Genomic DNA, 25679 nt, shown 5'->3' with positions numbered 1-25679 from the left:
TTTGTAAAAAGAGTGTGAACTGTGTAGCACCCGATCCCGTTTTTGACACTGACAGATGAGTCAAGTTCATGTTTTGTGTCTATGACAGGTTCAACGTCCGCAAGTAACGCCGGGGTTTTCAACTTCTACACCTTCCTTTGTACGCACCCGCTCCTCCTCCGTCGCCATTTTGGCTCCTCCAACAAGGCGAAAGTGGCCCTGACCGCCGAGGGTCGCAAGGTTGACTCCATTAGTCTGGACGAGAGACGACTCTTTTTTACTGCCGCTTATGATCATTTGCAAGCGGGCTGCCCGATGCTGGCGCTGGAAGTCCTCTCCAAGATGCCCAAAGTCCGCAAAAGTTCCAAAGTCAACCAGGAGTCCCCCGAGCTCAGCGCTGGGAGTAAGAGCGGGCCGACGTCTGAGCGGGACTGGTCCGAGCCCGCGCTGAATGGCTACGAATCAGGCGGCGGCAGTTTATCAAACAGCCGCTCGGATTCAGTGTTGAGTTTTGACTGGAGCCAGCCATCGCTCACACATCCAGATGAGCCGCTGGAGCTGAAGTGGGACAGCGACAGAGATGACGAAGAGGAGCAGGAAAGTAAAAGTGGCAAAAGCAGCAGAACGGTACACAACAGCAATGTGTTCCACGACAGCATGTTGTCTACGATGGAAGCGGCGATGAGCGAGGACAGCGAGGACGACGGCGCTGACTTCATCCACCCTTCTGATGATGTCTTGGCCACGCAGCTCAAGTTTACGGCCTGCTTGAAGATTTTGACCAATGAGCTGAGGACACTTTCAACAGGGTACGAACTGGACGGAGGAAAACTACGTTACCAGCTCTACCAGTGGCTGGAAAGAGAGGTAAGTGTATACTCTAACCGTCAGTCTCACCGTGAACCAGGTCTCCGGCAAACTTGCAGCTGTATACATGAATCTGCTCCCCATTACAGGTGGTGACTCTCCAGCACTGTTGCAGTTACAAGCCATGTCTTGCGGAGGTGTCTACCCTAGAAGATGAACGGGTGGGTGCTGGATCATCATTGATGATACTCGACAAAATAAGCACCCGCAAAACATCAGAAAAGTGCAATTTTCAATTGATTTAATGTCGCCAGCATAATTTCTAGATGATGAGTTTGCTTTGGCTTTACGTTCGAATTTGTTATTTTACTATTGACGCTCCAGATGATTTTCAAACACTTTGCTAATGATTTGTATTTGCTTTTATTGAAACGGTTAGCACTATTTCAACGTTAACTAAATGTGTTATGGTCCCAGGCCCCAAGTCCTTGCAGCGACAGTCAGAGGAGCAGGAGACACTGGCTGAAGAGCAATCAGCCCTTACTGAGGATGTTCCTGAGCTACTGCAGCTTGTACGGATCCCACGGTGGAGGATTGGCCTCTGTTCGCATGGAGCTCATTTTACTGCTTCAAGAATCTCACCAGGTCATTATAATATATGCCTCCATGCACTTTCTTTCTTTTTTTCTCTTCAGCCTATTATTCTCAGGGACATGGGTGAGCTGACCTTCTCATCACTTAAGTGGTGATATCAGATAAAAGTCAGCTATAAACAAAACACACTCGCATTGACAACGGTTCAAAATCTAAATTGCTTGACTTTTGGGGTGTTTGAATTTTGTACGTTTCATTCAAAATCTTTTTCCACTTGGACATTTGAAAACTGCAGCTATCACATGTTGTATTTTAGGTGCAACACACGCACACACACACACACGCACTTACCTACTTCTTAGAAACCCCATGACTGTTCCAGTCATTCAGGAAGAAAAACATTGGAGTAAACGCACAACTCCTTGAATTTTTTTTTTTTTTTTTTTTTTGCGATAAAGGCATTTTATCCCAGCGGTGGTCCTGCAGTTGTTTTCTCCTTTTGTGTGGAGGAAACAACAGTGCTTTGTGATTGCACTGTGTGTGCGCGGCAATTTTGTTTAAAAAATTCTCTAACAAATTATTGACATTCACCTAGCGGTAGGAACATAATAGGCTTGGGCCACTCTTTCCCACAGAGCATCATGTAACAGCTTCTGGTGAATACAGTTTTTGGATTATTTTTTTTTCTTTTCCTCAAAATCCCATTTGCGCATAGAGGAGGAAAAACATGTCATTTTCTTTACTTGCTCCTCTAAATTGTTGGCTCGTCTCATCTTGATTGATGGTTGTGGTTACGACTTGTGCTCCTTCCTGACAGTTCTGTCAAAATATATTTGGACCAAAAAAATAACGGTCTACTTTTTAAGTAATTAAGACTGTGTCATGTTCTCATAGGACAACGGCAGCCCATCAGCTATGGCGACATGCTGCCAGCACACCTCGATCCCGCTCCTGATGGCTTGTACAGCAAACATGAAGACCGTGGTGGCCAATCCTATTGTCTACCTGACCAACCTGACGCACGACATCCTCCAGACCATCAATGCGCTCAACTCTCCTCCGCATCCAGATTTTGTTCACAATGAGGTCAGTTTAATTTTTGCCATGATGCATTGTTGAATTTAATACAATGATTTATAACTTGGCAAACAACATAAGATTAAAAATGCTTACATTCTGCTTTTCTTTTCTTTTTTTCCCCCAGATATATGTCATGCACACTTTGGCTGCTTCCTTGTCTGCCTGCATTTATCAGTGTCTATGTGACGGACACTATAGGTAGGTTCAAGCAGCTATGGTGGAAAAACCTGGCGTTGTTTGTGTTTTGCCATATTTTTGCCATTTGGCTTCACACGCTCAAGTACAGTAAAGGTCATACACCCACGGTTACCACGACAACACGGTCACGAAACGGAACGCTGTCAACACAACGCAAACGCATATGACACGTTTTAAAAAATTCACACCATTTCCCACTCTAGTTTGCTCACGCTCAAGAGAAGACAGATGCAGCAAATGCATCCAACCTCGGAGGTGAAGGACACATTTTTGTAATACAAAATACCATTAGAAATAAACCGACTAATTTAGTTGGGGACTTCAGGTCCCAATAGCATGCCAGATAGTTGGTGTGCATAAAGTCAATGGCAGAATGAGGAACATAAAACACATGTCCTCAATTAATTACAAAGTTTAGAATGTGGTAGCTACGCGTTGCAGAGCTGCCTTTTAAAAAAATAATGAGTCTTTCGCTCTTATCTTCCAAAATCTCTCCAGGCTTACAGAGCTTCCAGCATTAAGAGTACCAGCTTGGTCAAGCGTAAAGTAAAATCAAGAAACATGACAGAAACTCACAAACACAATGATGAAAGCTTAAATATCATCAATCATTTCAAAGCAAGATAACATTTCCGACTTTTAGTCTTCCGCTGCCTTGTGATCAAAAAGATTGGATAACATTGCATATTATCATCTGACATAAACATTATTCCTCCCCTCTGCTGCAAATCTAATTCAAAGTGAAAATATAAACTGACAAATAGCAGCTTCATGTACATTTTTAAACATCCTTTTTAAGCCTCGAAAGTCACACTACTGTATTCGGAAAAGCATCCCATTTGTTGTGTCTGATTTGACTGCTTGTGTGCACCACCCCATGCGTTAGTTAGTTAGTATGCATGGTTACCAGTGGCCATGCCCCTTATTTCTTTTCATTCTGCCCCAATAAATCTTAACAGCACAGCGGGCCCTGTGTCATTTTAGGGGGGGTTATGTTGGAGTCAGATATGGTGGAAAATTTAGGGTTGTATTAAAGTTATCCTTCTTTCTAAGACATTTGAAAATTGCTCAGAAAGCTGCTTCAGTGTTCTCTGGCTAAATGCACTGGGTCACCCAGTCAAGCTCACAGAGAGAGTGAGGTGAAGCTTCAGCTTCTCAATAGTAAATATCAGATTGCAGTCATCCTCTGTTAAAGTAGACTGTATGCTTTTAATTTGGAAAACAATGAGAAACATTTTTGCCTATTTTCTGACATGTTATCAACCAAACCAATTAATGGATCATAATCAATTTGTTGGTATATTTTCTGCACTACTTAAAAAAATGTACACGTTTTTTAAGAAGAGACATTTAAAAAAAAAAATGTAATATGATCAATTTAAAAGTAATTGATTGATGGAGGGATTGATTATTCGATTTTATTGCATGCCTAATTACTGTGCTACATTAATATGGCACAATAGGCTTTTGAAACATCTTTTTAAAAAAATTGGCTGATGTTTTGTCTACCAAACCACATACTCTGCCTGTTCTTCTTCCACAGTCACATGAACAACTTCACAGGAATGGTGTATCAAAGCGTTTTGCTCTCTCAGAAGCAGCAAGCAAGAGCCGCCAGCATAGATGGCTCCGTTCAGCCGAACACATCTCCTGCACAGTGGCCAGGTCATAAACAATATGTGATATTGGATTCAAAATTGTCTGATTGTTTATGCTTATGGGACCAGGAGACATTTACATGGCAGACACATCCAACGAGAAAATATGGTCATACTTGTTAACGGCACTTCCACCTTCATCCTTTTCAAGCCTTTGCTTTGCTGTGCGTAACGATGCACATAGAAATAATCCCCACCACCACAAATCCAACACAGATGAAACCCTTAAACTTTCATTTTCCTAAAGTTTCCTAACTTTGCCTCCCCACTCGCTGTGCCGCTCTCCAGGCATCGCCTCAATGATCCGTCTGTTGAGCTCAGCGGGTGATGAGAGTCAGCCGGGCCTTGCCGTGTTGCTCTGTGAGATCCTGACAGCTGTTTACCTCAGCCTCTTTGTGCACGGCATGGCCACTCACTCAAGCAATGAGCTCTTTCGCATCATGGCCCACCCCCTCAGCAGCAACCTCTGGGTGACGGTGTTCGGAGGCGGCGCACGAACTCCCGTTGTTGAGAAAGCCAACAGCCCAGCAAAAACTCCCCCGCCAGGTAAGCGAGGACGATCAAGTTGAATTTCATTGAGTGTGGAACAAAATGGGCCAAATTAAATCAGCGGGGCTGAATTATTGTTCTTGTCTTTCGGACGTTGTAAGATGTTATCAGCCTTAGTAAGAATTGTTTAGTCCATATCCTCTCTGTGCCAGAGCTTTTAGTTTCATTTTTGTCTTATTCAGTGATTTTTATGTCCAGATAAAAGCCTCTTAATCCTAAAAACTAAACTAATCCCTAAACATGTCTTAGGTTAATACTGCGTACTACAACCAATTGTATTCATTATCAAATAATTATGACTGACGGCGCACAGGAAATCACAGCTGAGAATTATCATGGAAGCAGATTTTCTTTTGCTGTTGTACCTAATGAAGTGTCCACTGGCTGTATTTTTCATTGCTAGCGTTCTATCTACATCATAAATCAAGGCAAGATGGATATTACAATTATGCGCTCGTTAAATCCACAGCTTCACCGGGCACAGACGTCCCTGATAAAAAACCCCGACGGTTCCGACTGCTCTCGTCACGCAGCGGATCGAAGGAAGACTCCAGTATAGACAAGGACCCTCCGTCCAGCCCCAAGTCCGAACCTGTGGTGGACCAGGAAGCCGCTTCCATTTTCAAAGAATGTTTTGTCCCGCCGGAGCTCAGTATTTGGGATTACTTGATCGCCAAGGTATCCCCGAAGACTCTCACTCAAAAATGTATTTTTCCTACAAGCTCATTTGAATGATTCTTGTCTTCTATTGTTCCACCAGCCATCCCTGCCGCCGTCAGATAACCGAGTTCAATACGACTCTGAAGAGAGCCAGGGCAGTGAAGATGAAGAAGAGGAGGAAGATGAATACGACGATATATTTGACCCCAACTCTCCTAAAAAAGAGCACACTAACTACAATTCATACAGGTGGATAGCGCTCTTCTCGGCCGGCACAAGTCGAGGCTCGTCTGTAAATCTTCTGGCCCTATGTTTTTATATGAGACCCATGTTGGACCACTGTCAACTATTTACAGTATATTTTAATGCTCTTCTTCTTCCAGTTGGTGTTTAATGCGCTTGGCAATGGTTCAGCTGGTGCTAGTCAACCTCAAGTCCTTCTACCCCATAGCAGGATATGATCTATTGGGTCAGTACTAGCTATTGTGAACACACACACACACACACACGCACACACGCTGTATTGTCATCCTCTGTCTTGTTTTTTTAAATCCCGCTTGGCGCAGACCTGCCTGGAGCCTCCCCGCTGTGTCACAGTGTGCTGAAGACACTGCAGCGCTGGGAGCAGGTGCTGCAGAAAAGATTGGAAATCTTTGGAGGCCCTCCCTCCAAGTACATCTCCACACACTTCCAGGAGGAAGCTATCACGCCAGGCCCCGCCCTACTCAGACACAAGGCGCTGTTTGAACCATCCAACACTCCATTCAGGTAGGCCCGTGACCCACATTCCAATGAGTAAATAGAAATTCTGTCGATTGTGTGGAAGTGATTGTAAATTTATCATGTCAGAGTAATTGGAGCAGCGTTATTGTTTATTACACTGCCATGAGTTCCCGTTTCGAGCTCGTGGATGGACAGTTTGTTAAATTCCTGTCTTTTGTTTTTAGCATCATGCCATTAGTGTCCTTGAAGCAACAATATGCCTGATAGATATGGTGTGCTCCAAACATGAGCGTGAATATTTATTAGTAGTACAAAACGGCAATAATTAATTGCTTCCAGTTTTTGAATTTTGCTTGAGCTAATCCAGCTGACACGGCACCTTTTATTGTCGTTTCCAGGACGAGCCACCGTTCAGCCCTCCCTGTCAAGCGCCTTTGGCAGTTCCTGGTAAAGCAAGATGAAGTGCAGGAGACATTCATCAAAAACATCTTCACCAAGAAACATGACGCTGGCGAGGTACACGTTTCCACTGCACTTAATCACGCATGCCATATTGAAATGCCAGCAAATAACACTGCTTTGCTAATGCAGAGTTGGAATCAAATCTTAATTCAAGCGCACTACAATTGATGAAATCCAATGTTTCTGGGTTTTTTTTCTTTTAGCTGTGCATGATGAAATGTATTGTTACTGCTTCCAGCCGCATGGCAATGTGTTTGTTGAAGTAATCGCTGCCTGTTTGATTAACATCACAATAATTCACTTTCTCTGTGTGTTTGTATGCATGGTCCACTGCTTGCTCCATGTTGTGCGCGCGCGCGTGTGTGTGTGTGTGTGTGTGTGTGTGTGTGTGTGTGTGTGTGTGTGTGTGTGTCCTTTGTGGTATGCTACCTCCCAAATCAATAAAGTTGGTTGAGGACCAGACTGATATGAAATGTTCAGGGATGGACGAGACAGGAAACCACCAGGTAATGCTGCCATATACAATAGATGTGTTGTTAATGTGTACTCGTATGTATAAAAACTAGTTTTGTAATCAGTATGACTTGAGTCATTTCCAAACAGCATATTACAAACTAGCAGCAGTGTTGGTGGTGAAATCTTACTGACTTGGCCTATTTTTTGCATTTTGCACTAGAGTAGCATTGATGGCACGTCTTGATGACAGAACTGGAGCACATGCAAAACTGGCACTGGTGTTTTCAAATGGATCTTGTCTGTCTATTCATGTGAAGTACATTGTGCCATACGCCGATGCTGTAAACACAGCTTATTTTAAGTACAGTGCCGTTTGTCTCAGAGGACTGACTCGCGAAACCGAAACGATTCGCATTCTTGAACCTAACACTGTCGCACTCAATCTGCATCCCGCCGAGATTATGCGCGCTGCGTAAATGGCAAACCACCATATTTAGATTAAGGCCAGTCAAATTATACTTTATCCCATCTGACAGAGAGACGCACGGCCGTTTCCTCTCGAATAAATGTCGTAAAGGCCGTGATTTCATCTCCTGCTCTCAGGGTGCGTCCCGTTTCGAATAATTGCGCAATCACAACGTAACAGTCACCTCGGCGGTTGCACTTGTACTTATTGCTCATATGCCACCGCGCTCCCGCTGTCTGACTGGGCTAACCCGGTTATGTTGCTCACTGGAGGTTAGCGGGGCGGCACGACCGAGCCCCACGTGTTCTCCCCTCAAGGCACTGCAAACGCACGCGTATGTACAGTGTTGGACACATAGAAGCAGGGTCCGCTTTGTGATTTGGCTGCCGGCACGTCAGCTTTTATCTTGGAAAGCAGGGGGGGGAAAAAAACAAATGTGACACTATTTATTTTGTCAAGTCAATGGCTCTGTAGTTAGAAGCGGAATATTTGGTGAAGTTGTGGCAGCATATTTGCCTTAAGGAAATCTTTATAAACTTGTGATGATTGGGTGCGTGTGTTTGTGTGTACAGACTGCGTCAGATCTGGGCTGCCCTGGGGGGAAGGCTCGCATCATTCACAAGGAGTCAGACATCATCACGGCTTTTGCCATCAACAAGGTATACCTCCCGTATAAAACTAAATACACCCTCACCACAATCAATGGCGTCGTCTTATACATTTGCATATGAATCATTTTGTGACCAGACAGGACTTCTCTACTTTTATCCACTCACTCCCACTCACAGTATGGTCACTACTGTGTGTCTTTCAGGCAAATCGTAATTGCTTAGTCATGGCCTCTACACATGACATTCAGGAGTTGGATGTCTCATCCATTTTGGCCACGCAGATCTTGACGTGGATCGATGACGAAGAGGTTGAAACTAAAGGGTAAGAAACGGACGGGGGGTTGTCTTGTTAGATAAGAGTTGGACTGATGCCATGTGGACGCAATGCCTACGTTTGTTTGCTTGGTGGAAAATGGCTATACCACAGGTGTCAAAGTTAAGGCCCGGGAGCCAGATCCGGCCCACCACATCATTATGTAGTACTGGTTTTTTGGGGGGTTTTTTTTTTGGTTTTTAAAGATATTATAGTTACACAGCATGGCCATTTTCCTCTATTGTCCACTACTCTGATGCAAAATGTTATTGTCTCTGCAGAGTGGGCACAGATGACTTCCTGGTGGTCCACACGCACGATGACTTTATCAGCCTACACGGCACCACGCCGTACACTCGCAGCAGCCCCGGCACGCCCATCAACATGCCGTGGCTTGGAGGCCACCAGACAGGCCGGGGAGCTTCCGTGGTCAGTTCTACTCATTTCTTTGGCGGGAGGTCGCTGTGACATGTTTGGCAGTGGTGATTACAACGAAGCGTACATTGAAAATTTGGAGCCATACCCTCAAGACATTACATTGACTCATCTGACCATGCTAAATTGTCAAGTAAGCCTAAGATGTGTGATCTTTGAATTCCCACGCACTGCGCAGAGAGGACTGCTGTGGGCTTAGATTGCCGTCAGCCGCTGAAAGATTGCTTTGGTTTCACTCTTTGAGATGAATGTGTGTGACTCACCCTCATTCACATTCACCAGAGAACCCGCTGCTCTTAATAACGTTGCACACGGTCAGTAAGAACCACGACTACCTATTTGAGCCAGCAGAACATGTCAGTAAATAGTTGTTGGTTTAAAATGAGTCCGTAATCACGTCACACAGGTGAACAGAGCTGTGCCAAGAATGGACTTAATAGGCTGGCTGTAGTTGTTTATTGTTATTTTGTTGTGTTGAATCTCATTCGTTTGTGTCGTCTGTGTACCAAATGCCATTGGAACACATCCAACATTTGCATTACAGAACCTCATGTCAATGACAAGTAGCACTTTAGCCCATACGCTTGACGCCGTGCCGTGCCGTGCGTGGTCTGTTCAGCATGAACGATAGTTACTACAAAAGGCATGACAATGAAGTTCTGCATTAGTATTGGCTCACACGTCTTTTTGTCCTCCTCCTCATTTTCACCTTCTTCCTTCAGATGATCAAGAGAAATATCAACAATGTGAGAAGAATGACCTCACATCCCACGCTGCCGTACTGTAAGTGCAAATCTGTCTGTCCGATAAGAGTTGGCAGCTTTTCATTTTAATTGCTTTTCCCGTTATGGTACATCACCCCAAATATTTCCCAAGGAGGATGGATTTGTCGTGGCATCACAGATGATACGATCCATGTCTTTCTTTTCTTGTTGGCGCTGCAGACTTGACAGGGGCGCAAGACGGGAGCGTGAGGATGTTTGAGTGGGGTCACTCCCAGCAGATCATCTGCTTCAGGAGTCCAGGCAACTCCAGAGTGACCAGGATTCGATTCAACCATCAAGGAAATAAGGTTGCTTAAATCAACCTATTGCTCTCCCATTGAACCTTGCCTTTTCGCTATTCTTTGCTCTATTGTGAGCCCGTCCCACCGAGATCTTCTATCTTCGCACGTTTGTTCGCAACTGTGCCACGTTGGCACGAAGCACAGCCGGGAATTGGCTCCAGTGCACATTGTTCTTCGGCCGAGTGCACTCGCCTCCCGCCAAACATGTTCTCGGATGGCGCCTCGACGCCGTCTAGGTCTCCTCTCTCGGCTCGGCCCGAAAAAGAGCTAGAGCTGCTGGCAGAATTAACAAACGTTTCCCGCGGTTATGTAAGCGCTGCGGTTTAGAGCGTGGTGTGCGTTACCTGAAGGGGGCGCCGCGTCTCAACAGGTGTCCCCGATGCAGCTGACATTGAGCCTGCTGTGAGAAGAAAATGGAATAAATTGCCTGACTTAATTCTAACGGCGGGGTTGTTGTTTTTGTGCAGTTTGGAATCGTGGATGCCGATGGCGGTTTGAGTCTCTGGCAGACCAACACAAGCGGAGCCGCTCCCAAACCTTATCTGGTACGCCTGCACACCAGCCTCTTTTGTCACATGCTCTTCTTTTTTCATTTTGCCTTCTCTTTTTTCGGGTCAAAACCTCTCTGGTGATGTCTCACCAACACCAGCCTCCCTCCTCCTTCGACTCGCATTTTTCATTTGATTCACTATTCCGCTGCCTCCCGATTACTGTCAGTGTTAGTAAGCGTCTTATGTGCTTGTGTGTGCGTGTGCCAGACTCTACAGTGCCACAACAAGACGGCTCATGATTTTGTCTTTGTGGGCTCCTCCTCCCTCATCGCCACTGCGGGTCTGTCTACAGACAACCGGTAACACAATCTATCAAATCCTCTATATAGCGGAGCCGCATTTCTGGGACACTAATTTGATTTTATTCTTTTTAAACCCTCTCGAGGACATTAGAGGCTCCACTGCGCAGTATGTTCAACTGTTTTCCCAAAGTGCTTTGTTTCTGTCCACAGGAATGTGTGTCTGTGGGACACATTGGTGACTCCCATGAATAGCCTTGTCCATGGTGAGGTGCATACACAACGTGCAGTACATGTGGCGACTCAATCCTGGAGTCAATTTTTTAACATCGACCAATTGTTCTTCAGCCTTCTGCTGCCATGAGTCCGGCGCCACCGTGCTGCTAATGGCGCCCAGGCAGCAGTTGCTGATCACGGGCGGGAGAAAGGGCTGGATCAGCGTTCTGGAGCTTCCTCACCGACACCAGCGGCAGAGCTTCCAGGCACACGACTCGCCCGTCAAAGCCCTCGCCGTCGACCCGACCGAGGACTGCTTCATCAGCGGGTCTGCCGAAGGCAGCTTGAAGGTACGTTGTGCCACCTCCACCCCCTGAGGTTGTTTGGTGTGTTGCTTGTTTTTCTAATGTACGACAAGTTGCCATTAGTTAGTTTAGCCGTCGATATTAGTCTCAAGGCATCCTTTGTCAGAAAACATAGTTCACCTTTTTTTGTTTGTTTGTGTGTGGGTTTTTTTTGTTTGTTTGTTTTGATCACAATTATCCATAATTCCTCTGAACTCATTCACTGCCACTGATGGCTATTGATGGCAAATAACTGACTGGAGGGTTGGAGTTGAATGTGTTTTATTCTGATATATATTCTATAAAGTAGTAGGGGTTGATTGGTACAACTTTTGTTTACGTTTGAAAAATATAAGAAAATGTCATTTCCCCAGAATGACGTTTAAAAGAAAACAAAATCAGATAGTGAATATTTGAATAGGAAGAAGCAAAAGGAGGAGGAGAACATTTGACGATTGGCCGACATGTCTAGCAGCCGCAGTGTAGCACCAACTGCTAGAAAGGGGGATTTTACCCCAATGTCATGTTTTTTGCCTTTAATATTGGTGGCTGGTATCAGCATCATTTAATGTCAGAGACAACAGTGGGTGCTCAAAACATGTTCAAAACACTTTGGATTGTTTTTGTCACACAAAGTAAGGGTCAAAGTCCTGCAGGGCGTCCGTCTCTTGTTAGGTCGCATCGCGTCGGCCATCGGATTAAGGTGCTAGCAGGTGTCAGGAGCAGCTGCTTTCTCCACAATTTGACTGACGGCAAAGTGTAAGTGCAAGGTTGGCGAGCCAATCTTCAGGGCGGCGCCTCATCCGTCACCGCACCTGCTTTCGATTCAAAATCTATTGCCCCAACATGTGAAGTCTTAATTGCATGGCGGCCGATTGAAAAGCAGCGTGGAGTTCGAAGTGTTTGATGGGTGCGTATGGAAGGGCCAGATGATGTGACATTAATTAAGGCTCTGCGCCTGCGATGGAGCTCATCAAATAAAATGACTCTCATGCTGGCTTTTCAAACGGAGCGGCTTCCTATCCGCTCGCTAGGCAGGGAACAAACGTGCTACCGACCTGCTACATTATTGACGTTAAATGGTGGACGAAGAAAATGGATGGCCAGTTGATGAATGCGTCGTTAGGATTTTTCTTCGGTATGGAATGTCCATGACGCTAACACACATGATCACAAGTCATGACATGATTGGGTGAGCTTTGATTGTAAACCTTTCTCAATGGATGGGAATCCTGCCCAAATCAAAAGTATTTGCGATGTGTCTTCAGATGTGGAACCTGGCCACGCAGTGTCTGCTCTACTGCTTCCCCAACGAACACGCTCGGCAGTCGCTCTTCCGTAACTTGGGCACGGGCGTCATGCAGGTGGAGTTTGGGCCAGCCAATCACATCTTTTCCTGCGGCGCTGACGGCACCATGAAAATGAGGATCATGCCTAACCGCTTCAGCGTCAACAACAACAACAACACCCGGCAGCATCAGCACGGCAACCTCAAAAGTGATGTCAAGTTCATTTTGTAGACAGGAACTGTAGAGATACTCCACCCATGGACCCAGAAAGTCACAAAGTGGCCACAGGGTTGTTATTTGTCTTTTTTTTTTTTTTTTAAAAGAGGTCCAGTTGAGATTTGTCTGCACAGGCAGGAGGTAAGAGAATCCTGGATTGATTGTAAGCAGACGATAAGCAGACATCCGAGCGCACCGGATTCGGTTTTACATTCCCGATTGAAAGTTTGGCTTTTCAAAGCACATTTGAGCTGAGATAAACACCACTTGTGTCGTTTGTTGCAGTTCTCTGTCGGGAACAAGGTGATAACTGCAGCTGCCTGACAAAGACTAAAGTGTCTGCAGGCAGGCTAGAGGTAAGGCGAGTTGTGGCACCCACCTTTCCGGTTCTCACGCTCATGCTAAACTCAGTCACACGATGCACATCGCTGGAAACGCGTCATCCGAAAATCTCTATTTGCACATAACGGAGACTCGGAATTACACGACTTGCAAAATGTTGGGATTATTCCCACTGAAATGTGCAATCAAAAGTTTAGAGGTCAAATTCAGTTCACCTGTGAAGGTTCTAGTGCAATCTAGCCCAAAGCCCACACTTTTTGTGAGTCGTGTAAAATGTCAACAAAGCAGTTGAGAATAATGTAAATATGATGCGATGTACAGCACATTAGACAAAGATCTATATTCCTCGCCAATTATATGAAGTGTCCTTAATCTCTGACTACTAACTAGCTGTGGTGGTCTGTATTCTTCGTATAAAGTTGCACAAAATGTAGCTTTAATTTAACCAGTGCCCCTCTTTAAATGGGCACACCCCCTTTTCCTATTTTGGGAGGGTGGCTGCTGCTGTTATTCCCGAATAAGCTGAAAAGAAGTCTTGTGGGTGAGCAGGTTTTAACTGTTTATTTGTACAGATGTTTTATTCCAATAACATCACACTTTCTGCTACTAAATGTGATTCATCTTGGATACTTTGAATTAAAATGGATTCCTTTGTTGTTTTCTCAGCCATTTAAAGGATTTTTCTCGCCTCCACCGTTGCTCATCCCATGTCTTCCGTGCTAAATGCTACTAGCTAATGTGAAGGGGGTGATGTTGCACCTTTTCGTGCGAATAGAGGAACAAAATGCATGCTAGTTTTGATTTCCCGGGGAGATGTCGTTATATTATCTACACGCGTGCAGAGAGTGATAGGCCCACACTGAAAAAGAAAAAAAAAAAAAAACACAAAAACTACAGAACAGAATTGAGTGACTGAAGTTGTTCTTTCGAATGACATTTAACATTACTAGAAGAAATAAAGCTAAAATCTTAACTGGAAAATCCATTCGCCAATTTTAAGTTCAAACATCAAACGTTGAATGTTTACTCAAATTGATTTCTAAATGAATTAGAAGTCATATGACCAAAAATTGCAACAATATTAAATATACCATTGACAGAAATGTGCTGTTTTATGAAAATTAAGTTGTAAGATTGCTGGGAAAAAAATGTTAATATTCCATCTAATACAAAAGTAAACTTATTCGGGAATAAATTAATGAAATTAAATGTACGAATGTTTTTTTTGTTCCCCAAACCCACCAATACTATTCTAGTCATCAGAAAAAAACTTATTCTCATCAATAATAACTCAATCCTGTATTCTTAAAAATATCACTTTATGCTCATTACAGCGTTACTTTGTGTGAACTGCATAAGTTTTCTATCAAAATAAAAATAAAAAAATAGCACATGGTCTTGTACTTCAACTTAATTAAAATTGAGCTTTTTTTCTACTTTAAAATGAGCCCTTCACACTCTTTCCTGTCATCATCCTTCCACTCGCTTGTACAATCATTTTACGCCAAATAGTTGACCAATTTTGTACAAATCCAACTCTTATTTATGAAACGTGTTGACTGGCGGAACGGCACATGTAGGATTTCTTTTCCTTCTTTGGCCTAAACAGTCGCGATGCAATTTGGGGGTTTTTTTGTTCTCAAGTGTGTCTAAGGAAAAAAGGATGTGTACCCCTAACCCATCTTGTGGAGTTGAAAAATACATTTTATCTGACGCAGAGCACTTCTATACACGCTGGAGAGTGGAATAAACTTGATCAAAGTGAGTGCTTTAGTTTTTTTTTTCCCCAAGACTCATCTCTCAAACCTAGTACAATAATTGGATCAGATTAACATACAAAATGTCAGTTTGTTAAACAACTAAATTAGAGGAGATGTAATTTGTTTTCAAACCTACAACCTCAGTTACACCATGGTGCCCATTCACAATATTAATAATTATATTCATGACAAAATGACAACAGAATAATCTTAAGGCTTTATTAGCAAACAATATTAAATGTCCACATTAGCATTGATTAGAAGAGAAAACATCACATTTGTAGAAACATTTACAGTTTGTTAAATTGCTTTCAATATCACTTAGCCGAATCCATTTCTGTCAGTGTTTAGTGCTACCAGAGAAAGAAAAATCTGTTTGGGAATCAATACGTGACATTTTAATGGCGCGTCAAGGTCGAAGAGTCAGTGTGGATCCATTCAAATGGACTAACTCGTTCAATTACACTGATTTTCTGACTTAATTGATTTGGATCTCCGATAACACACCATTGTTATTTTAACCAGGCAACCACCTTCAGGAAATAAGCTTACATAAGAGATGGGGAATCATTTCATTAAGTCCTCAGAGGACCATATAATTCAAGAACAGATTTATTAATATTATGAGCATTTTTATAACTGTTCCATTAAGGTTTTGAATTTAGATTGTAATGGTAGGTTACAATAAATTCTGCCGCAGCCTGTGGATGGTGTTGACGAACGAGGTATATGGAGTGCCCCCGCTCCCCCTCCCCCTGGGTGGGTTGGCTTTTGTCAGAGGCGTTCACAGCCTAGCGTGATCTTTCAGGATGACTTCCAGCTTCTGACCTAGCATGACGTTTCCACGAATCTTGAGCTTGCCAGAGAAAAATGCCTATACCGTGGAGAAAAAGAAATGTTTCATTCCACAAACCTCAAAATATTTGGACAAACTGTCTTTAACGAGGCCGCGGCTATCCTTAACAAAAATCCACTGGCTCTTTCTCTGGGTTGATCTTTTGGAAGGGAAAAAAAAAAAACCCACGGGGATCAATATGAAACGTCGTGACCAGGTTATAAATTCTGTGCTCGCCTGTAACAGATGAAATGCTGCAGCGATATCAAATGACGTCCATTGATTACCTGTGAGAGCTTTGGTCTTGAAAAAGCCTCTCGAATGGCTCATTATTTGACGTGTTGAATGGAAAAAGTCTTTACAAATTGGTTGCTTTCACTCACACGGGCTACTCTCAGGGAATCCGACTACACCCGCAAAGATTCATTACTTCTGGAGTAAAAGCACAATTCCTTCAAGGCTGACTTTGCAGCTAACCCTATAACACTACAAATGGTTTCAAAGAGAAGCTGAATGCTTTACTTTCTATTTTACATGACAATGTGTAGTGGGATGATGACATATCTAGGTTGCATCCCTCACTGGTGTACCAGTGGCATCATAAAAGCTGCTCATAAAATGTCAAGCCTGAACATTTTCAGCATATGGCAATTTGTTCTGACACCCCAATGAATCTCGATACATCACTGTTTTTAGAAAAAATAAGAAAATTCATTCCTACCTTCTGAGGGTTGAGTTTGTCTTGCACTATCGCCATGAAGTTGTCATCTGATGCCGTGAAAGTCACGTCCGTTTTCCCGCTGTAGGTGCCTCGATGTAGCGCGCCGCTCCCGTTCTTCAAATCAATCGCTGGCAAACAAGAGCTACTGTTTACAAATCCGATGTGTTTAAAGCACTTCATTACAACCGGCTGTGGTGCGTAAATGCGCTCACTCCACTCCGCGACATTCTTGCCGTCTTTGGTGATCTCCCAGCCGAAGACGGCGTTGACTTTCTTAACCAGCTCGCTGCCAGACTCTTGGATGCGGCGGCCAATCTCTGCGAACACCAGCTCGCTCTGGAGGCCTGCCCCCGCCTACGCCATCCAGAGATCTTTAAAGTTGCGACCTCCTTGTGTGAGATTCACAGGTACCCACCTGAGGAAGACCGGGAGACGTCTCAGCCAATTCGTGTAAATCGACATAAGCGCCCGCAAGCACCGTGGCGCCTGTCTCCTTGACCTGGAAGAGACCAAAAAGCAGGTAAGAAGCTGAAAAAGCAGGTAAGAAGCTGAATGACAAAAGTGTTTGGATTGGAGCAAACCATACTGACTTTACACTGAATGTGGACTCGAGTGCCTTCCTTCCACATTTCCGTCTGCAGAGACTGACCGGGTATCACCGGCTTCACAAAGCGGACCTGCGGGAAGCCACACAACCAAGCTTTCAAAACGGTAAGGGAGGAATTTGACCACTTGATAACAAAACGTGGAATTTTTACACTATGTGATCCCATGGCCTGAGTTACTGCCACCAAAATTGAACTCTAGCAAAAGCGTGGCGAGTTAATCCAACAAACCTTGATGGCCTTGAATCTGGAGGGGTCGTTGCCAGCAAACTGCTTGAGGACATGTCTTGCCGCAAAGCCGAATGAGCACAAACCGTGCAGGATGGGTGACTGAAAACCTAAGCGAAAAAAAGTCGTTTATATTATATGAAATATTTGTGGTGGTGTACACTCAATACCAGCTAATTTCAGCAAGACAAAAAATAGGGTGTGTCAAGTTTAATATAATTCCCTAGTCTTTAGTATATTTTGACCAAAAGCGTGTCATAGACATGTTGGGGACTGGCAACTGTCATGTCAATACAATTCAAGTCTTACCCCCCATGGCAGCAAAGCTGGGGTCAATGTGGAGGGGGTTCCAGTCCCCACTCAGACGGTACAAGGCCGCCTAGGGGGACAGAGATGAGAATCATAAATCATAATACAGACAACATCTACAATAGCGAGGCCTGGGAATCATTCTTTTCACATTTGATTTGCTTCTTTTTCACCTGGTCGTTAGTGGTGGAATCAACCAGCACGACGTCTGGAGCACGCTGAGGCGGCGGCGCAAGAGGCTGCAGGGTTTATCCGACACAGCGGGAAGCCCCATTAATATTCCTCATGTCTTATTGCATTGTCGTAAAAAAAAAAAAAAAACCACACAAATTTCAACACACTTTCGCTTTCTCCGATGTTCTTTTGCCTCCAAAGCCTCCGGCGCCGACCACAAACACGGACCACTGGTTGAAGCAGAGCAGCTCGCCGCCGCTGTATGTGTTGACTGAGAGAGGAAGGGAAGGACTTTGAGTCGGGGGGGACAGTTGGGAGGGTCACAATAGCGGAGGACTCACTCACCGTCCAAGAGGATGACCGCCCCGGAGCCTTTGTCCAGCACGTCTGCTACGGTGGCCTCTGAGGTCAGTTGTCCTTAACCAGGGGAGGAGCAAAAAAGTGATATAAAAGATTTGACCTTTTTGGAGGGTCAGGCTCTGTTGAGTGTTTCATACCAGAAGTGGGAAGAGGTTTGTAGAGCTCCAAATATTGCTCGCCATGTAACACCTGACGCGTGACAAACATGTACTTTAAATATTTAATTCTGTGATTCTTCAGCTAACATTATGCGTTTTTTCCCCACCTGTGTCAAGTCAATATCGAGTCCTGGCAAAGAGCTCAGGCCACCGTCCATCATGCTCGCCTGAGAAGGAATAACCCCGAAGGTCGGGAGGCAGCCAAAGTCCGGATGGCCTTCGTACAAGAACCTGGCAAAAACAATCAGGTGGTGCAATGTTCCTTCGAAGGTCTCATTTTAGTAGCAGTAATCACACACCTGAGGTGGTCGGGGTCTTTGGTGGACATGCCCACGCCAAGCGCGTACAGGATGCACTGCGTGTGCGTGAAGTCAAACGTGGTCACGGGAAGTTTTTGTCCCACTACTGCAGTCTAACACAAAGAAAAGAGGCTCTCATTAGATGCTCAGTTCTGCCCGTCTTTCGGCACCTTCACACTCAAGTAATTATCAAATGAGGCTTCATGCCAAATGCTTCTTTGTTAGTCTTATCGATGGCCGTCGTCTGGGCTTTTTCTTCAGGTCGACGGATGCGATCAGCAGCCGCATGAGGAGCGCTCCAAAGCACTGACCGAGACATTTTTTAATTGTGCTGCCTTTCTACCATGTGTTAAATATTGGACCCCACTAATCGAATATTAATGTGCATGGCCACACACACACACACACACACACACGCACGCACGCACGCACGCACGCACGCACGCCACTTCTCTAAGTTTGTACAGTTGATCGGGAAAGTTAGTAGTGACGCTAATATTTGGTTATTTGCGTCTTGCACTCACAGGGTTGATGCCAGCAGCAGAGGACACCGCAGAGGTCGGACTGGCGGTAACCCCCGATTCCACTTTGGACAGGACGTTCACAATGGACTGAAGAGATTCTGTAAACAGGTGAGAGAAAAGTCAAAGTCTGCTTTATTGTCAATTTCTGCACATGCCAAGACACACAAAGAAATCGAAATTACGTTCCCACTATCCCACGGTGACAAGACATAGTACACAATATACATACAAGTAAACAACACACAAAAAAAAAAACAAGAAGGCACAAACAATGAATAAATAAGAGTGATGAATAATAAATAAACAAATCACATAACATAAAACAGGGCAGATTAACACTGCACATGAATATAAGAGATTAATGTAATAATTGAATACAAATTAAATGCACTGCACACAAAATGAAACAGTAACTAATTATTATTATTGTCTTATGGGAGTAAAAAATAATTTGCATGAATTCCAACATTTCTTAAATTAAGGTGTGATAGTCTTTTTTTTTTTCCTCCATGTAATGATGAAGCATTTCAGAGCTACTAGGTGAGCAAACAAAAGCAACAGCTCCAGGGCTGATAAAAATCTTATAAATAAGAGTCTATTGGCAGGTAGTTATAGCAACAAGATTCGGTAATAAGCTACAAATGAGGAGGCAGCGCAAAGCCGAGCTAATGAGAGCGGCTAGCTCCCGTCGGGGGCTGCCACCCCCGTGCGCTTTGACGCCACTGGGAGGGATGGAGGAGGCGGAGAGAAGTAACGCTAAATGATAATTACAACAATGATTATGCGTGACTCACTTTGAAACACTCCTCACCTCCACTTGTTTTCCTCTCCACTTTTCTTGACCTCTAACAACACTCTACTGGAGGCAAACTCGGGAGGAATACAGATGAGTGGTTTGGGTTTTGGTGTTATGCTACACAAACGCCATAAATAGTAATTACTACTTTCCTATCAAGCATTTTATTGCATTGTTGCCTCAGCGATACAAAGACACTCATGTTTTGTTCGCCCGCCTCTCGGACCTTAACTAGAATCTTACATTCGCCCTGCATGTGATTGGGGAGATGGTTTATCAAGTGGTGAAGTTAGTAAATGAGACATTCCAACCTTTAGACCAAATTGTCAGAAATTTGTCACAATACAAATTGAGAATAGTAACCTCTTAGACAGAGACCTCACAAAACGGGCTTTGTATCCGAATGAGTCACTGCAGCCGTTATCCGTTTACGCCTTGTATATTTAACCCAGTGATGCGTTTTCACACAGTGAACCGCCATCGGGAAATAATTGGTTGACCTCAGCCCCAGCGCCTGGTGTGATTTAATACTTTCAGGAGTGGGTGCCAAAAGTTCAACTTCCACTCCTGTCCCAGAAATGTGTACCTCCCTTGAACACAGGCAGAATCCTGATACTAGCGTGGCGCTACTTTTGTTTATTTTCGCCACGGTTGAACTTACAACCTTCCAGCGTCTGTCACTCGTGCCAGAGAACAACTGACCTTGTACTGAGGTGGGCTTGATTGCGTCTGTAAAATCACAAACTTTGTCCCACTGGTCCCTGACAGCTTCGGGTGTCATGGGCTGGTTGCTCTGTCTGGTGATGCAGCCCTGAGTTCGCTCCCAGCGCACTGAACACACACATAGTAGGAGGTCATTTTTAAATGCCAGCAAGCGCAAATCTGGTGGTGGTGGTGGTGCTCTGGGCTAGCTAATAACAGATGCATAGAGACAGGACTAAAAAGAAAAAGACTCACATTTGCCAATCCAGCCCGCGCCAACCTGCATGCAGATGAATCATCATAGAAACATTAGAACAGGTTGGTGGCATCTTTCAGTACGGGTGGGAGTGAGACCTCGCTGCAATACCTCAAAGAGTCCTCCATTTTCTTGGCATTGTTCGTGACAGAGCCACAGCACCATGGGGGCCACGTACTCCGGCTTTAGCGCCGCCACCAGATCTAAATAAAACAAACACAGGCGGACAAAAACCACAGACTGGTTTCAAGGCGCATCTGCTGGGATCACTTCACTGCGCTGCTAACAACACATTTTAGGGCAGAGCAGTGCACAGAAATAGCAGCAAGTTGTCGAGCTACATTATCATTGGAATCGTTTTAGTTAGTCATGCACAACCCCGCCAGAACAAAAAAAAAAAAATAGTAACTGTTGTGAAAGGGTATGTGTCATCTCTAACAGTGGTCCCAGCTAAAAATTCATTTTTAATTCGGTTTAATTTATAAAAAGTATACGTATTTAAATATACTATTGAGAGATGTAACGATTCATTGAAATCTTTTTAAAATTGATTGACATGCTTAAAATATGCGTCGATAGATTTCGTATAGCCCTGAGAGGACTTTATAAAAGCTGATGTGGCTCGAACCCAGCATACTATGATTAAGTCCAAGCAACTGCAAGGGCAATATATAAATGTGGAATTGTTGATTTTAAAAGCAGATTCATATCAACATGCAATAGCTGTACCTGAAAGTAGTTCACTTCATGGCTATGCTGCCTTGCAATAAGAGACGTATCTCTCTTGTTACCATGGTGACCATGGGTCACCGTTTTATATTAATGGAGCAGCTCAGCCAGCTCAAATGAAACTTCTAATTAATTTCCCCCCAGTAAGAAATGATGGGGGGGAAAAAAGAACTAGATGTCCTCAAACTTTGGCCATTACAAATATATGACGGCCATATTAAGTATTTTTCTCCTCGAATTCCAAGTCGACCTTCTTTCTGCTTACCCGGGGGCATGACCGTCTCGGTGAGGCGTGAGCCGGCAACGGGAGCGATGGTGTTGCAGTGGATGTTGTATTTGCGTCCCTCGATGGCCAGCGTGTTGGACAGGCCCAGCAGGCCCAGCTTGGCGGCGCTGTAGTTGGCTTGGCCAAAGTTGCCGTAGATGCCCGCGGCTGAAGCCGTCATGATGATTCTAGGTGGCGTTAATGCATAATGGCAGCCGTCACGTAGGAGTCACGTTTGCGCGACAGGATGGACGAGGGATGCAAGGTCGAATTGTTCAAGACCTCTTGATTTTTTTTTTTTAACACAAATCAAAGGACAATTCATATTATCCAGGTCAATCCTAAAAGCAGCGTAGCCAAATTAACACATTTGGTTGTTTTTCATGCTCAAATTTGCATATCCATATCTAATGTGCTGTCTGAGCCATTTATGCAGATTCGGTTTTTTTTCTCGTAAGACAGTGACGCCAACTGAGCTCACCATATTCAGGAGCATCAAACGGCTGACTTACGTTTGACTACCCGAGGCGCTCGACGGGCTTCCAGTCTGTCTTTCCGCAAAGAAGGCCACCAAAACATGCAAGCATGTCTTACCTGCCAAACTTTTGCTCCTTCATGTGGTTCCAGGCAGCACGGGTCACCAAAAAAGAGCCTCGCAGGTGAACCCTGTGAATGAGGTCTGGGAACAATTTGAAAGTTGTCATGAGAGACAAACGCCATTCAAATATTTCGATTTTGTCAGAACGTGCCATGATCTATCACTAAGGCAAGAGGAAAGTCCGAGTAGTCCCTCGATTTTTTCATTTCACGACCTTACCCCAATCCAAATCGCTTGTCCTGACGAATGAGCGGTCACGAAGGATTCTTCCAAAAAGAGAAAAAGCCTTGTAAACGGCGGCGGACAGTGATGGAAGAGTTGTTTTCCCACCATAAAATGACTTACCCGGCATTGTTTACGACAATATCTGAAAAACAAGATATTTGATATGAGATTTTGTAGGTACACAAGCGAGGGCTGTGAGAGCTGTAAACAAAAACATTAACAACAACTCTATCCCGCTAGCCGTGAGCGAGCAAGTTCGCTCGCCCGTAGTGAACCAAGCACAGCTCTGGAACGGACTTACTCAGCCCAAAAAGTAGGATAGCCATGATTCATGTTATGTGACTTATCGATCAGCAACTCACCTATTCTTCCAAACGCATCCAGCGCCGCTTGAACGAGCTTCTCTCCGTCTTCCACGGAGTCTGTGAGCGTGCAAGATCGAGATGGGGAGCTTTAAAACCAGCTGAGTGATTTTCTATTAAAACTGACAGTTACAATAATACGCTCATGAAAGGAATACACAACAAACGAGGAAAATCCAATTACCTAACCTACTCTGATAGCCACTATCATTGATTGCAATGCATCATTTCGATTGGTTCAAATGATACATTTGAATTATATCCACGCAAAACAACAACAAGTCTTTCATTACTGTGTCATCTAGTGCTAGTTGACCTCCATTTTGTTCATCCAAAACTATTTTTTCCTGATAGGAAATGATGCTAATATGAGAACAGTTGACCCTGTAATGGATTCATCCAATTCCAATTTGTCTATGGTAAAAATAAAAGGTAGAAAATAGGGGGATACAATCTGTGTGCCATGAGCTCAAAACAGAGAGAGAGAGAGGCAGAAGAGAAGGCAGGAAGAAGACAAGATGGAGTCCACTCCAAAAACTTCTCACCGTAGTTGGCCACTGCTTTTCCTCCCTTAGCTTTTATCTCGTCCACAACCTTATCGGCAGCCGCAGAACTCTTTCCGCCCCCTTTGGTGTCTGCCCCAAGGTCATTCACTTGAATGTAGTGAGAGGAGGAAAAGATTAGCAATAAATGGGCGATGAGTGCAGTTTTCCGCCGGTGATTAGGAGCGTTTCGCTAAGCCTCGTCACACAGTTCAAGGGCGACTTCATGGTAGATAGCGGCCGCTGTTGAAGATGTTTACGGCTAAGCCTTGCGTTTAAATCACCGTGTCAATCAATACAATGCACTGGAACGTGACACCGTTTGATCCGCTTAAAGCCGAGGATGCGCCATAAGATCGCAAGTGGAGCTTAGCCATGAACCGTGCAAAACGATGTTGCTTCACACGACGAAGCAGAAAGTCCTGCTGAGTTCATATACAGAAACAGTCTGCACACCCCTGTTGAAATAAAAAAAAAAATTGTAATACGCTATCACACACACACACACACACACACCTACCTCACCACTGTGAATGGTACACGCCGTGTATCTAGTTAAGTACTGCGAGGAAACATTCTTCAGTCTAAAGACATCTTTTTCTGTTATTTTATAACCAGATTCTTGTAATATTAAACCTTTTCTAGTAACATGATGTTTTTTTCCTCGCAATATGGTGACCTTATTCTGGGATTCAGTGTTTGAGCTAGACAGCTTTACATGGGCTCGCAGAGGGGTGGCAGTAGGTTCGCTTGGGAGGGCAGAGGATAGATGATATCCCCCCCACACACATGAACATTTAAATTTTAAGTTGAATTATCTGCATCCCATGGCAATTGTGATGCATGTCACATGACATGGCTAAGTGGAGCACTAACTCCATTAGATTATAGAAAGATTTCTGCACAATATAAAAAAATATATATCAGGAACATTGATTATAAAATGTCAAATGGAGTGCTAATGCTAAGTGGAGCACTAACTACATTAGATTATTAATAGATTTCTACACACTATAAAATATATATCGCAGGAACATTGATAATAAAATTTCAAATTGAGTGATTTATTGCAACCCCTTGGGCATTTTGTGGACATGGCAGGTGCCCCCCCTTGCCACTCACTAAAACTACCTAGGCTAATTGTGTATTTCCTCAGGTTTTATTTTTCAATGTGTAAACAGTAAATTCCCCTAAACCTTTTGAATTAAAGGAGATGAGAGCAGAGTTTATATTTACCTACAACAGAGGCTCCTCTTTCAGCAAAGGCCAGTGCATATTCCTTCCCAAGACCTGCGCACAGGTAAAATGAGTTTAATTGCGTTTTTTAACCAGAACAAACACACAAGCCACATTGTCTGTTTGCGTTAATATTGCTGCATGTGCCCTTTCACACTCGCGGATTTGCTGTACTTTGATCCCGGTGGCCGACTGGAAGCAAATGTCATGTCTCTAGTGTAGTACTGTAATCTCTACAAAATCGTGCTTTATTAATTCCACTGCTGCAATCCCTCATATGAGTGTGTTTACGTGTGAGCATGTGTACGGTTGCAGCAGCATATTACGATAGATACTTTCGTCAAGACAAATACTTGCTTACGGAATAATCGTGCACTTTGTTATTATAATCACCCCGATCAGCTGTTTAGCATTCCAAAGCTAACCACTTGGAACTGAGCGTTGATGACAGTCGCGCTATTATGCAAAAACGATACTGTTTCCAAAGTCATTTTACCTCCACCGGCACCGGTGACGAGCACAACTCTTCCTTCAAATGACAAAGACATTGCTATTGGGCTGTGATTGTTGTTGAGCTGGACTGCTTGCCACTTGGGTTCTTTTCCAAGCAGGGTGAACTTTCACAACTTCTACTTCCGCAAAGGGAAGGACGATCCCTGCGAGGACCAATCAGAAATGAGAACGTATTAACCCTTTCCGTACGTCACTGAAGGGACTCCCTCACAATCCTAATGTCAACTA

At 44.1% G+C, this 25679-nt stretch overlaps 2 protein-coding genes across 3 annotated transcripts in view; one reads left to right on the top strand and one right to left on the bottom strand.

Annotated features, from left to right (window-relative positions):
• Nucleotides 1–15019, top strand: part of dmxl1 (Dmx like 1) — a 30451-nt gene extending 15432 nt beyond the window's left edge. The window contains exons 29-51 of one of the 2 annotated variants that reach the window (XM_088375936.1): nt 89–846; nt 936–1007; nt 1264–1431; nt 2275–2466; nt 2585–2658; nt 4202–4323; nt 4605–4862; nt 5335–5543; nt 5626–5774; nt 5909–5994; nt 6092–6293; nt 6647–6764; nt 7157–7216; nt 8205–8291; nt 8447–8565; nt 8838–8985; nt 9714–9774; nt 9936–10063; nt 10525–10602; nt 10816–10907; nt 11061–11113; nt 11196–11413; nt 12676–15019. In XM_088375936.1, coding sequence (XP_088232062.1) covers nt 89–846; nt 936–1007; nt 1264–1431; nt 2275–2466; nt 2585–2658; nt 4202–4323; nt 4605–4862; nt 5335–5543; nt 5626–5774; nt 5909–5994; nt 6092–6293; nt 6647–6764; nt 7157–7216; nt 8205–8291; nt 8447–8565; nt 8838–8985; nt 9714–9774; nt 9936–10063; nt 10525–10602; nt 10816–10907; nt 11061–11113; nt 11196–11413; nt 12676–12927 — 3704 coding nt within the window. In that variant the 3' untranslated portion in view covers nt 12928–15019. The remainder of the gene's footprint in view (nt 1–88; nt 847–935; nt 1008–1263; nt 1432–2274; nt 2467–2584; nt 2659–4201; nt 4324–4604; nt 4863–5334; nt 5544–5625; nt 5775–5908; nt 5995–6091; nt 6294–6646; nt 6765–7156; nt 7217–8204; nt 8292–8446; nt 8566–8837; nt 8986–9713; nt 9775–9935; nt 10064–10524; nt 10603–10815; nt 10908–11060; nt 11114–11195; nt 11414–12675) is intronic. The other variant, XM_088375937.1, reaches the window with a different exon arrangement.
• Nucleotides 15020–15219: 200 nt separating this feature from the next.
• On the bottom strand, nt 15220–25600 carry hsd17b4 (hydroxysteroid (17-beta) dehydrogenase 4). Its single transcript, XM_088375944.1, has 25 exons — nt 25435–25600; nt 24939–24992; nt 23706–23813; nt 23161–23220; nt 22919–22940; nt 22793–22839; nt 22570–22654; nt 21976–22163; nt 21093–21184; nt 20981–21005; nt 20726–20854; nt 19228–19325; nt 18704–18816; nt 18512–18635; nt 18384–18435; nt 18232–18303; nt 18054–18157; nt 17886–17951; nt 17713–17782; nt 17407–17513; nt 17161–17247; nt 16986–17069; nt 16783–16924; nt 16571–16698; nt 15220–15888 (listed from the first exon to the last, which is right to left on the bottom strand). Exons 1-25 carry the CDS (start codon nt 25484–25486, stop codon nt 15799–15801), a joined length of 2199 nt encoding a protein of 732 aa, XP_088232070.1. The 5' UTR covers nt 25487–25600; the 3' UTR covers nt 15220–15798.
• Between the last annotated feature and the right edge of the window lie 79 nt (nt 25601–25679).

The sequence above is a fragment of the Syngnathus floridae genome, chromosome 5, assembly GCF_059516105.1.
Source record: "Syngnathus floridae isolate MCC-2025c chromosome 5, RoL_Sflo_1.0, whole genome shotgun sequence".
Taxonomy (NCBI): domain Eukaryota; kingdom Metazoa; phylum Chordata; class Actinopteri; order Syngnathiformes; family Syngnathidae; genus Syngnathus; species Syngnathus floridae.
The sequence above is the reverse complement of the archived record's forward strand: the minus strand, read 5'-3'. Positions and strand labels throughout refer to the sequence as shown.